The 12,995-nt window shown below is 51.2% G+C and overlaps 2 protein-coding genes across 4 annotated transcripts in view; both read right to left on the bottom strand.

Annotated features, from left to right (window-relative positions):
* The window catches only part of LOC111729089 (pro-interleukin-16-like), a 59,186-nt gene extending 54,582 nt beyond the window's left edge, over positions 1 to 4,604 (bottom strand). For both annotated transcript variants that reach the window (XM_023520067.1, XM_023520068.1), the window contains exon 1: positions 4,521 to 4,604. The gene's annotated coding sequence lies outside the window, so the exon portion shown is untranslated. The remainder of the gene's footprint in view (positions 1 to 4,520) is intronic.
* Positions 4,605 to 4,627: 23 nt separating this feature from the next.
* The window catches only part of CFAP161 (cilia and flagella associated protein 161), a 10,531-nt gene continuing 2,163 nt past the window's right edge, over positions 4,628 to 12,995 (bottom strand). Inside the window, exons 4-7 of one of the 2 annotated variants that reach the window (XM_023520066.1) lie at positions 8,522 to 8,680; positions 7,427 to 7,500; positions 6,826 to 7,029; positions 4,628 to 4,764 (exon numbers count right to left, since the gene is read on the bottom strand). In XM_023520066.1, coding sequence (XP_023375834.1) covers positions 6,834 to 7,029; positions 7,427 to 7,500; positions 8,522 to 8,680 — 429 coding nt within the window. In that variant the 3' untranslated portion in view covers positions 4,628 to 4,764; positions 6,826 to 6,833. Of the gene's footprint in view, positions 4,765 to 6,720; positions 7,030 to 7,426; positions 7,501 to 8,521; positions 8,681 to 12,995 lie in introns of those variants that run through there. The other variant, XM_011374399.2, reaches the window with a different exon arrangement.

Genomic DNA, 12,995 nt, shown 5'->3' with positions numbered 1-12,995 from the left:
CAGGGTGGAGGCCTGGGAGGGTCGGCCTGTCGCACTCAGCTCCCCAGATGGAGCCCACGGCCCCGTGCCAGGCGGCCTGAAGGAGCTGCAGGAATCTGAGTCTGTCAGAAAGGGAAGGCTTGGGGCCCGGCTGGCTAAACCGCATACCCCGGCCCCTCCAGGACACACAAGAGCATCTCTGGTATCCTCTCCACGAAGACTGGATGTGGCCCCAAATCCTGCTAAGCGCAGGGCTCAAGAACCTCTCTCTCGTCAACAGAGCTGGCACCGGGGTCGTCTTCTCCTGCGGGGTACGGAGGCGCCGGGGCTGCCAGGTGTGCTGGCTGAGGCAGCCTGCGGTACTCAGGGACCTGACACTGTCTCCCACTGAGGAGTGCGGCCTCGGTCCCACGGTGGGCCCCAGGCAGCTCCCAGCCCTCCTCCACGGCCACTGCTCCCCTCACCGACTCCCTCCTGGTCATCCCACCATGCCCTTTGGCTGGCAGTTTATACCTCTGAACTACAACCTGCACGCACAGCTATGGCCGCTCCCCACAGCGCACTGTGCCGTCACTCGGTTTCCATCCGACTGACTCGATTCAGTCCGACGAACTGCAGGGAAGGCCTTCTGCCCAGGGCGGGGGCACCGCCGCCGGGCTCCGGGCTGTCGCTCAGCCTGGGGGAGGCTCCTCTTCCTGTATCTCAGTTTCCCCTCCTGTCAAGTTCAGAGAACCACGGGACCCATCTCCCAGGCTGAACACAGATTTGACTGTTTAATACGCGGAAAAGTGCTTAGAACAGTGACGAGCGACTAGTCAGTGCTCGTGAGCACCCCCTGAATGTCAGCGTCAGCCATGTCCATGGGGTTCCTACACTGGGAGCTTAGAGTCAGGCACCACAGACAGAGAACACAGAGCCACAATGCAGAAGGACAAGGCAACGACCGAGGGAGTGCTGATTCACGCGCGATGCCGGGCGAGTCGCTTCACCTGTCTAGACTCTCATCGGTTCACCTGTAAAATGTGGGGGCAGAAAGCTGGCACTCAGTGGCATGAGCACCGAGGATGAGACTAAAATCACTCTTCTACAGACGCAGCTTCTGTATTCGAAGAACGCACGGGCGTGTGGACGAGAGAGACGCTGAAAGACGAGAGCAGAGCGCGGCCACGCCAGGCGGCGCCCGAGACGGCAGAGGCGCGGAGACCCCGCTCCCGACGACGCGCTCGTGGACGGAGCTGGACAGGGCGCTGCCAGCTGCACGCGCGGAGTCGCCATTGCACAGCAAGCCCATGAGATGGGTGGTGTTTTAATTTTTCTTTTAACCTATGAGCATAATGGAGGGGGCTCAAAGAGGTGCAGTGACTTCCGAGGTCACGCAGCTAGGAAGGGACCAGTATCCCCACTGACTTGTCTGACCCCACGGCTGGGGCTCAGGACCGTTGTCCCCTCCTGCCTCTCTTGAATATTTTCTCATCGTACTCAATCTTCTAACAAGTCTGAGAGGAAGCCAGTGACAAGGAGAGTAACTGAGGCCAGATGAGGAGCCAGACTCAGCATGGCTGGCGAGCAGCCGCTCCGACACCATGCTGCAGTCCCTTGGGGCGGCTTCGGAGCCCAGCGTCCCCAGGCCTGGATTCGGAGCAGTTTCCTGGGGAGGACTCCAGGCCCCAGATGGAACATCTAGGAAGAGTCGCAGAGGGGCCGTACCCGCACTGGAACTCCCCTTGGCACGGCCCCTCGGAACGCTGTTAAGGCCGCGCTCACATTTGCCTGATGCACTTTCTTTTATAAGGAGAAAAATGAACCGATACCCTGACCAAAGCCCTTTTATGGTTTTTCCTCTGTTAAAGTGCACATTTTGAAAACTAGAAACTCCCTCCCATTTTCAAACGAAGCTCAGCAGTTGAGCGATTGCAAGCGTTGACTTGTTAAGGATTTTACCAGTGACATCTTGTGGCCACTTTCAAGAACTGCAAGATCGAATCTGCGAGAGGGAGCCCAGATGCCTCTAGGAGACACCGCCTGGGCGAGTCTCACCCGCACTATGTCTCACCGCACTATGTCCTCTCTGCGGGGCTGGCAGGGTAGCAGGGGAGGCCTCTTAGTTCTGTGTCCCCTCTTCCGGGAAGGCTTAGTCTGAGTCATTTAACAGAAGGGAGATGAAGGGACTCAGCTGAGTGTGGCGGCAGTCCCTGTCACCCAGAGCGGGTTCAGGCTCCGCCTCCGTCTTCCTGTGCCCAGGTGTGTCCCTCCTCTGATCTCGGCCTATCCCCCCACCTGTAAAACGACCAACATGAGGCCAAATCAGCTCCGACACTGCGGCTCTGTCGCTGCCTTCCCGCCAGAGGAAGGAGACACGGCACCCCTGCTGTCTTCACCTGAACACACGGAAAACGCTTCCTGGATACCTGAATTCTTTATCATTTCCAGTTCAAACCCTTTGCCTTATTTTTTCTAACGGGGTGTTTGTAGGTCTTCTCTCTCCCTTAGAACAGTGACTAGTAAGTGACTAGTCAGTGCTTGTAACCGCTCCTTAAATGTTAGCTAAGCCAGTGGTGTTCCAGCACTGGAGACGCCACTCTGAAAGTGTCCCCACCCGTGGGAGCTCGCGGGCAGGCACCACAGAGTTCTTTCTACACTGACCCCGGCCTCCCTCACAACGCGGTCGCCCCAGCAGCCAACGCAGCCATTCAGTCAGGCTCCCCTCAGGCCGAATTTCCACAATACCACTGATGCCGGATCATCAGCAGATCTGTAAAGGGGTCTACGTGGTTACGCTTTAAAATAAAGCGGCTCTTTTTCTTTCAGAAAGCTCCAGGTGCTATCAAAAGATGCTGAATGAATTTACTAAGGGAAAAACAATGTTTCTACTATTTTTGCCTTTGGTTAGGACAGGCAGAAAAAAGTTAGCTCATCTGCTAAAAGCCATCAATCAGCATTCAAGCCCTTGGAGCCGCGCCGACTGGTCAGGGACAGAGACCACCCACCTTTAACTGACCGCGACCTCCCCTTCCCAGCTTAACCTTCCTTCCTGGTGCCTGGACCCTCCCGCCCAGACACACGGGGCTCCTCAGCGCCTGCTGAATTAAACACACGCGCCACACTCGGGCCTCCTCTTCCACGCTCTCCCTTCCGACCGCCCTGCTCAACGCCGCGGGCAGAGCCAACTTCGGTCTCCTCCCCAAACACACCCTGCACGTCCCCAAGCCCATGGCTTTGCCGGCCCTCTTCTTTTCTCTCTTTAACAACAGAGATAACCTCTCTTCCTGCCTTAAGCGTCATCTCCCCAGCTGAAGGCCTGAAAGGAGGAAGCTGGTTCTTCCTCCCTGGGCCCCAGGGGCCAGCTCGGCGCCTGGCACAGAGCATCAGTAAGGTCTGTTGGGCTCAGTTGAATGCGCAAAGGTTTGCCGCGTGCGAGAGAGAATGCGGTCCACTGCCACGTGGGAATAAGCGTGCTGACGGAGACAAAATCACTTCCTGGCTTGGGCGTGCACTGACCAGCCTCCCGTATAAAGGCGGAGGGAAAGCTGGGAGGCACTGGCACGCACGGAGCACCTGCTCCCACACGAAAACACACCCCGTTCTCCTGGCAGCCCTCAACAGCCATCGGGCTCCCCATTTCACCCACGATACACCGATTCTCAGAGAGGTGACCTTCCCTCAGCTCGGAAGTGGCCAGTCCAGGCTTGCTGGACTTCTCCAAGCTCCCCTGGCAGGAAGCTAAGGGTACTACCCAATCCTAAGACTTTACTTGCCGCCCATTGCCATTTAGCTGGGTTTTGGGTGGGGCCGAACAGCCCAGCAGATGACGGCTGTGCGCCCAGGAAGGAGCTGTGGCTGAGCTGCGGCTGCGTCCACACGACAGCAGCTTCCATCAGAATCGGACCTCCCTGGGCGGCCACCTCAGCTTTCCTGCACAGCACGCGTCCTGTGTGTGCCCCGCACCAGGGTCCACCTTCTTGTCCTCGTGCTTTAGCCCAGTCGGGGAGTGAAGGCGCTCACCCCACCCTCTCCGGCCATCCCCTCCTGACACTGCGTCAGTACTGAGACCCATCACTCTGCCCAGTCCCCTCAACATCCCTGCGGCTCCTCTAACAATCCTCCTGGGCACAGGAAGAGCATGCTACGTCCCTCCTCACACTCTTTCAAAGGCCAACCACCACCTTCGAGGTCAAACTCAAGTTCAGTAACTTGACATCCGCAGCCAGCAGTGATATTCAAGACAGGGAGCAGCCTGTGCAGCTTTTCTCCAACATCACTGGGCACCACACAGAACAAACTCCCGCCCCAGGCCACGGTGCTGGGGCAGGGCCTGCGGGGCCCCTGTGGGACCCAGCGTCGATTCTGGCTGCTGAGCTGTAGGGGGGTCCTGGGGTCCCCTCCAGGGCGGTGCAGGGCTGCCAGAGGCACCTCGGGAACCAGAGTCAGAGGGAGGCACTCCGGCACACTAACACCCAGTGCAGCCTCGCTGCGTGGCCCCGTGTGTCGGCTCTGCACACGGCCCACAGTGAACGTGCCCCTGCCGAGGCCCCAGCTCTCACCATCACTGCAGGGCTGCTGTCAGGGACAGGGAAGGGCCTCCTCTGCCTGGAACGCAGTCCTCCAGTCCTCCGGTTCCACAGCCGAGTGTCATCTGAGGTCAGCCATCCCTAGTCCCGGGCATGAGTAAGCGCCTTGTTCTTCCACCAGGATCCTGGAGGGCTCCATGCACAATCGCTCTGGTGGCTGCTGCTTCCCTCCCCCACTGGCAGGGTCTTTGCCTTGTTTCTCACTGTCCCCACCGCCCTAGCAAGAGAACCGGCACGTGGTGACTGATGAGTAAACATCTGTTCAATTGAGCAAAATTGAGCCTTAGGCCTGGGGGAGTCTGTGTCCACAACTCAAGCCACAACCAGGCAGCAACAGTGCCTTAGTGGCATTTTCTGTGCAACCACCCCCACCCACAGCACCCGATGGCCTCCAGTGTGTCACTGTACATCCTTCCCTGTATGTTTTCAGCATCAGCTAGAAACACACACACACACACACACACACACACACACACACACATTATATTTATAAATTTCGCTTATGCCTCTTAAACTCTTATGTACACTAAAGCTACTCTTTTGGACAGTAGAAAATACACACTAATGCATTTTAAAGGTTAAAACGATGTATGTAGAAATTCGACGCTTTCTCTTCACATCTCAATGGGCCATCCTGCATACCCCTCTGGAGGCCTCTGCTAAGGTGCAGCGTGTTCTCCCAGCACATGCACAGGTCTATACAGTGGCCCTGTCCTCGAGGGCCAATCTGCACAAAATTCTAGGTTCCAACCAATGACCAGAGCAGGTGCTAAAAGGAGATTATCAGTATACCTGGAAGCTACCTTAGGGACCACAAATTCTATGCTCTACAGAAAAAGTTAAAATAAGAAGGGAAAAACCCTGTCCACTCAGCATCCTCTGTGGGTGGCAAGTAAGATCTGGAGGACACAGGCAGTGGTGCTCAAAGGGCAGCCTCCCCCAGGGGACACTGAGCAATGTCTAGAGGCATTTTTGGTTGTCACAAGTAGAGTTGTGCTACTGGCACCTAAGGCGTAGACGCCAGAGATGCCACCAGCTATCGTAACGTGCACAGGACAGCCCCCACCAAAGTGTGGAGAGCCCAGGACTGGGAACCTTGCTTTGGAAGGTCTAGAAGAGCTAACGGGTCCTGCCTCAGTGCTGAATTTACGACCTGTGTGACGCTGAGCAAATCACTTAACTTCTACAAGCCAGGGCGACACCCACTGAGAAACGCGTTCCCTGAGTACTGGGGACCTGTTCCCTCCTCCACCTCCTAACGCGCATCAGAGCCATCTGAAGAGCACGGAACGAGCCCAGTGCCCAGGCTACACCCCACATGAGTAGATCAGAATTTCTGTGCAGGCCCGGACATCAGTCATTGCCAAGTTTTCCAGGTAAATCCTATGCCCAGCGAAGGATGGGAATTCCCACCCTAATTCCTGCAGAACTTGACGGCACCTGCCTAACTCCTTGAAGAGGGTCAATCCACACTGGCTTGAGGCTGCATCTGTTTAAAACACATTCACATCACCTCTGGCTTACTTTCTGCCTCTCGGTATATTTATATGCAAACTGGCCTTAGAGCTCACCTTTACCTGTGGGCTGGTGGGCGGGGTGAGGGGCGGGTCTCTTCATCCCATTAGGACACATTACCCACCATAGGTACCCCGCAAAGCAGGAACAGATGAACAAATATATGGAAGGGCACATGTGCATTTTGTCAGGGACTTTCTGATCATGTGGGCGCCACAACTAATATGCCAGTTTCAAAGATAAAGGGCGATAAAGAGACTGCAGTTTAAAACCATTACAAAATAACGCATGACTGACTGGTCAGGTGAAAGTCTCGATTCTCCTAAGCCAGACATCGAAACTAAAAAAAAAAAACAATGGGAAACTGTTGAACTCTGAGGTAAGGCCATGGCTCACAGCTACACACTGGTGATTTTTCAGTACACTGTACTAAGTGAGGACCAAGGGTGGTGCCAAAAACTCAGTGTAGTCCGACAGCTTTATTACACAGACACAGCTTTAAAAGGTAGCGCACTGCCCTGTAGAAGCTGCTGCTACACAGGATCTAAACAGAGAAGCTGAGCTCCTCAGAATTTCTGAGCTGTTCGCCAGAGCTCGGTTCTCCTGCGTCCCAGGCCCCAACCCCCCCGCCCCGCCCCGCTAATGCAATAATCTTCTTTGTTTCAGTATAGCGTTCAGAGAGTTCTCTGCCTTCCTTAAAACCAGCTTGAGGCATAACCAAGCTCGCCGATTTCTTGAAAAGCCACATCGGCCGTAGGCGCACCTGCTGTGTCACTGGGCCCCCGGGTCAGCCGCCTGCTCCAGGGCGCAGGTGTCCTCCACTGGCGGTTTGGGCAGGTGCAGCATGGTGGGCGAGTCCTGCCTGGGGCTTCCCGTCACCAACACCCAGTGGTTCCTGGGCTTTTCCACTCTGTGTGAATCCAGGTGTGTGTGAGCGGCGACCTCGGCTTCCTTTCCAAAATAGGTACTGGAGCAGGAAGGAATGAACACGGACTGGAAATGGAGAAAGGCCTTGGGCAAGCTGCCCCTTTCACCTCGAACGCACCCAGCTCAGCAGACTGCTATGTGAAGCCCCCTGGGGGATCTCTAGAACACAGCATGGCTGCCGGGGCGGTCCCACCCTGTTTGGGCAAGGACAGGCAGCGTGGTCTCCCACTGTGGCTGACATCCTCTTGGTGCCGACGGACTTGTACAATGGAAGGGGCTCTCACAGGACTTTTTACACCATCGAAGTTCTACGTGACAATGTTTCATCAAAGGACTGTTTTTGTGTGTTGCCACACTCCTTAAACGGAGTTTCTTTGCTTATACTCACAAACTCCCCACCCCCACATGGCATTTTGCTGTACCCTGCACCACAATACCTTAAAAAAAGATGCCGGTGGGCCGCCAGTCCCCGATTCGTGTGGCAGTGATTGATGAGAATTTTTACATTTGCCTTTAAAGATACAGAAAGTCTGTTATTTGCATTACGAGTTAAAGGCCTTCAATTTCCTATAAGCAAAAGCATTAACTATACCATATACATATATACACACACACATATATATGTACACACACATACACAGAATTTCTGCACAGGCCTGGACATCAGTCATCGCCAAGTTCTCCAGGTAAGTCCTATGCCAGCCAAGGACAGGAACCACCACCCTAACTCCCGCAGAGCCTGACAAAGGCCAGCTGAAGAGAGGGAGTCTGTCGGGCGAGTGTCGCTGAGGACCTTGAGTCCGCAGTCCAAGTCAGGAGAGGGGTCCATGCCCCAGGCCACTGCAGAGCTCGGGGGGCTGGGGGAGCTGTGTCTGCTGGGGCTTCCTCTAACAGCCGCCTCGGCTGGCCAGCCTTTAAACCGGTCCCCGCTGTAAGGCCACACTCCCCATGACTTCTACTGCCTCACTCTCCTTCAGCACCGGGCACCTGGGAGTGAGGAGCAAGGTCTCCTGGCCAGAATAGCTCTGTGCCCGCCAAGCTGCTGCCCGTCAGGACCGCACCTCGGCCCCATCCGCAGGGCCCTGGGTCCTGAGAAAACGCTCGGCATGAGAACAGAAATGTGCCACCTGAGGGACCCCGTGTTCTCCTGTGTGGCTGCTGTGCCTCCTTCCTTCCCCAGTCTCTTTAGCAGAGAGGACTTAACAGAGGCCCAGAAGGAGGCGGTGTCATCATCCTTCCAACCTCAGGTCAGGGGTTTTCAGCCTGGTCTTGGGCAGGGCCTGGACCCCAGGATTTTTATAAAGCGCCACAGACAATTCTATGGTGCAGCCAGAGTTGAGAAACACCAGTGCAGGTTGCTGCCACAAAGCAAAATAATGCTTCCGAGCCTGACATACAGATGAAGGAAAAGAGGTAGAGACAGACAGAGACCAAGTCCAGAGGCCTGGGGCCATGACAAGCCTCCGTCTGCCGGCGGGAGGGAGCCACCCGCACGCCCCGCCACCCCATGCTGCGCCCCCATGCTGCCTCACCGGGACGGGGAAGCCTTCGTACTCCAGGCGCAGCTGGGGGTCGGGGAAGGCAGCCTGCCAGCAGTTCAGGTAGGAGACTTCATCTGTCAGGTACACTTCCTGCAGCCAAGACTTCTTAGACGACTTCAGTAGGGTCCTGTGGTCACTTGATAAATATAACTGAAAATGACAGAAAGCAGATGAGCCACGTTACAGTACTAGAAAAGCTGAGAAATAGAGAGCAATCGATTGGTTGGCTGGATGTCATGTTCAAAAGTAGTTTTCAAAACCCTGTTCTTACCAACTACATGCAAACGCTGTTTTTCTCCACCTTAAAAATGCCGTCTCAGGTCCCAAATCACCTCAAACTGCTATTCCTTCCTTGGGACACCAGAAGCAATCTCCCCCTCTCACCCCACTCCCTTTTTTTCAGGGCACAGGGCCTGTATCAGCATTTAACTTGTGATAAATGATGCTGCATGAAGCTCACTGCAGGAACGGAAGTGCAATTAAAACCAACATCCCACAGCTGACATTCACTTCTGGGGGCGGGGAGGGGACTGCCCCTCTGGAATTGATGTCCATACTTGGAGTTTATTAAAGCAGCTATCTGGCATCTGGCTGCCTGTGACTTTGCCAAGAACTACCCTATCCTGCTGCTAGTGCAAAATGTTGATTCCTTGTTAGTAGCTCTTTACCCATTCACCTTCACCCTGAACCTGGAGGTCATTTCTGCCTATTTTGATAGGTTTTCATAGGCTAAGCTAGGCCATGAGGTGCTAAGGAGAAATCAAAAATGAGTTACTGTCCGCAGGAAGTTTCCTGACTCACAGGATTAACGAAATGACCAAATATAGGTGTAGGAAGCGACTGTCAGCACCTGTAGGTGTGGCTGTCCAGCGAGGATGCATGGAGCTGCAGGAGGCGGGGTGGGAGTACATGGTCTCCCAGGGGCTATGCGGGCCTGGATGGAGCTACTGGTACTGGGAATGAAAGACAGCCAAAGTGCATTACGAACAGGGTGCTGTGGGACTTGATGATGAGCTGGATGTGGGCGGGAAGGGGAGATGGTTCCAAGATGCACTGTGGCTCTGTCCCTGGGTGGTAGACAGAATGATAGTGCATTCAGAGTAACCAGAAGACCCAGTCTTCAAAAGGCAAAGCACATCTATCTCAAACCACAAACTCTGTCTTGTTAATGTAAAAAAAAAAAAAAAAAAAGATAATAAATCCGGAGCAAATCCAGAAGGCCACTGTCACCAGATTTATGAATGCCTCAGAATTCCTTGCTAAGTCAAAGACAAGAATAGAAATGAGGTATGAGAATTCTGAGAAGAGATTAAATTGTCATCATTTGAAGATGAAATGACTGCCTACCTAGAAGTCATGAGAATCAACTGAAGAACTATTCAAATTATAAGAGTAAAGGATGCCTTCAAAGATGAAGATAAAAATCCATAGCTTTCTCATATTTTGTGGCAACTGTCGTAAGGACCTCCCTACAACGGCATCTAAAACAGACGACACAAGGGACAACCTTAACGAGACGGGTGTCAGATCCGTGTGAGAAAAACCACACAGCCTTATGGAGCGATCCAAAAGAGAAGTGAATAAATGGAGAAACATCTCAGAAAAGTAAACATTATAAAGTAACTAAATATGTGAATTTACTTAATTTTACAACGTCAGTCAAAATACCAAGTGATGTTTTTCCCCACAGGGACAGAGGAACATGAAAAAAAAAATTATTATATTTAAGTGAAAGGTTAATTCTTAATTCAGAAAAGAAGTGTAATGAGAAGAAACTAGCCCTACGAGCTGTCAAAGTATACCCTAAAGCTATAGTTCTAGAAGAAAAATAGACGACTCCAGTTCAAAGGATCAAAACAGGAATTTCAGAAAGAGCGTGCAGTGTATGGAACAACTCCATGGATGCTGATGAGGCGGCACGTGTCAGCGAAGAAAGGAACAGTCAAGAAATAACACAGAAACGACTTGCTGGTCCTTTGGGGGAAATGTGTGTTCACATAAAATCCTTTCTCAAAATAAATGCCCAATGGACCAAAGAATAAACTCAAGCAAAAGTTTAACTTTAGACATCTAGAAGTTAATACGTTTTTCTTTTTATCGTATCCTTGGAGCAGACTTTAAAGCTCTGAGCAATGGAAATTACAAGGAAAAGCACTGATAAATTTTACTCAAAGATATAGTGGAGCAACTATAATTTAAGAGCCAAGTAACAAATGGGAGGAAATACTGGCAACAGACATGATGGAATTTTACGGTCTGTAGAAGAGCAGATGTGTAAACCCAAACTGATCATCAGGCAAAGAACATGTTTACAGGATAGAGAAGGAAAAGAAAGAAGAGAGAAAGAAGAAAAAAGAGAGACGAACGAAAAGCAAAAGAAAGAAATGGTACCGAAATGTTGCAGTCCTTGTCATTCTCCCTGCATTTGAAGTCTGTCCTCCCCCCTTACGGAACTTATGTGAGCCCAAGCGTTACAGTGCCAGTCTCTGGGTGAGAAAGACAGTGACGATTCACCTCCCTGCTCTCTCTAAGTTCTACGTTTACGATCAGGCTGCCACTCACCATCTATGGTTTGCCACAGTTTAATCGCTAGCATTGACTTTTCTTAGTAGAAAAAAAAAAATAACAGTGGTGCCACTTCATACAATGATGGACTCTCTGATTCAGTGAAAAATGTTACATGGTGCCAGCTCTGCCCCTTAGTAGCTGAGTGACTTGGAGCAAAGTCACTTACCCTCATTGTGTCTCAGATTCCCTAGATATAAAATAAGGGTAAAATAAGCTCTACTTCAGACTTGTTTGGAGGAATAAATGAGTTAATAAATAAGTAGTTAAGCATGTAGTACGGGGTAATAATCCCCATTTTATGAAAAAGACGAAAAAGACTCGAAAAGGTTAAATAACTTGCCCAAAGTCCCACCCCACAGGTATGCACCTCAGCTAAAATTTAACCCACATTTATCTGGTTCTGTTACACCTCCTAGTCCCCCAGGCAGAGGTAGAGATCAAAGATACATGCTGATTTATGCAAACTTGAGCATCTCATATTGTTCTTCTCTCATATTAGAAGTTTGACAATGAAAAGTCAAAAACAAAAAACAAAAAAAACAGTTGCCAGACGACATACCCTGCCATCGTTGGTGACATTAAACAGATGTCACATTATTATTACATAATCCTATCATTTAGCTTACAGGTGGAGGTGGTATAAATTTTTGCTTTTTGCCAGCTGCATTGCAAAAAGGTTTTTCTCCCTTATTCTTTAGCTTTTAAGGGTGTGGGTTGTTCTTTTTTTTTTTTTTTTTTTTAATTTGCAAGGTTAGAAAAAAAAGAATTGGCCTAAAATTGCTTGTGTAAAGCTGCAGTCTGGACTCATAATTATCAGAGATGGAGCGTGTGCCTGCAGAGTCCTCTGTGCACTTCGGTAGGTGGCCATCAGCCTACATGGAAACAAAATGACAGGTCCCAAATAGACACGCAACATGAGCACTCACCATGGTGTCTTCAAATCCCCCCGTTATCCCGAGGCGAAAGTTCTGCCCGTATCTAAGGACTTGACCGACGGCCTCGCTGTCCGCACTGTCCGTGGAGAACAAGAACAGTGGAGATTCTCTGAGTTCGGATCATTCTACAGCTCTGTTTCTCTGTGTGTACAGCTCTAATTTTCTTGATCGTGAATGTTTATGCACCATACCTGAATTATATCCCTACACAAAAGGTCTTTTCTTTTGGCCTTCAAATCCAGCCAGCTGCCTACCCCTGCCTCCCACAAGTGTGTCCCCACTGTCAGCCCAGAGTGGCGGAGCACGGCACGCTGCCCGAACCAAGAAGCTGGGTCAGGCGCAGGGCCGCCTTTAGTAGGGGCCAAGCTAACACACCGTAGACGCTTAACACAGTCTGCCCTCGTGGCCCTCCAGCAAGCACAAGCTGTCTGCATGTGAACTGTCTGTATTCAAGGGTCTAAACTGAAGACCTGGAGGGCTGGCTATGTTTCCTCTGTAATATAAACATAGCTGTCACAATTTAGTAACAAAGTAAAAACAATATTTTTAATTGTGATTATGGATCTAAGAATCTAAATGCCCATTTTCAACATCTCCTGAAGTACATTTATAGTGGAAAATGAATTTTAAAACAGCAAATCCCCATGTGATGTCACCTTGCATTAAACTACACATTTCTAGAATAAAAATAACATAGCAACATTAAAAACAACAGAAGCAGTCGTATGAGCTCCAGGCATTCTGAAATGTTATTAGAGAAACCCACTATGCTTCCAGACAAATATATGAATGATTAAGTCCCTGGATCCAGTGCCTTTGAATTAAGCATATTGACTTGAACACAAATTACCTATTATCCTGATGTTTAAGGTAAAGGGATTATGAAGGTCCCTTGAAAATAACTCTCGAGATGAAAAAGCAAAGATGAGAGCCATGGAGAATGTCGATGGAGCCTCTGCCTC

The sequence above is a fragment of the Pteropus vampyrus genome, unplaced genomic scaffold, assembly GCF_000151845.1.
Source record: "Pteropus vampyrus isolate Shadow unplaced genomic scaffold, Pvam_2.0 Scaffold245, whole genome shotgun sequence".
Classification (NCBI taxonomy): domain Eukaryota; kingdom Metazoa; phylum Chordata; class Mammalia; order Chiroptera; family Pteropodidae; genus Pteropus; species Pteropus vampyrus.
This window is presented reverse-complemented; position numbering and strand designations above follow the sequence as displayed.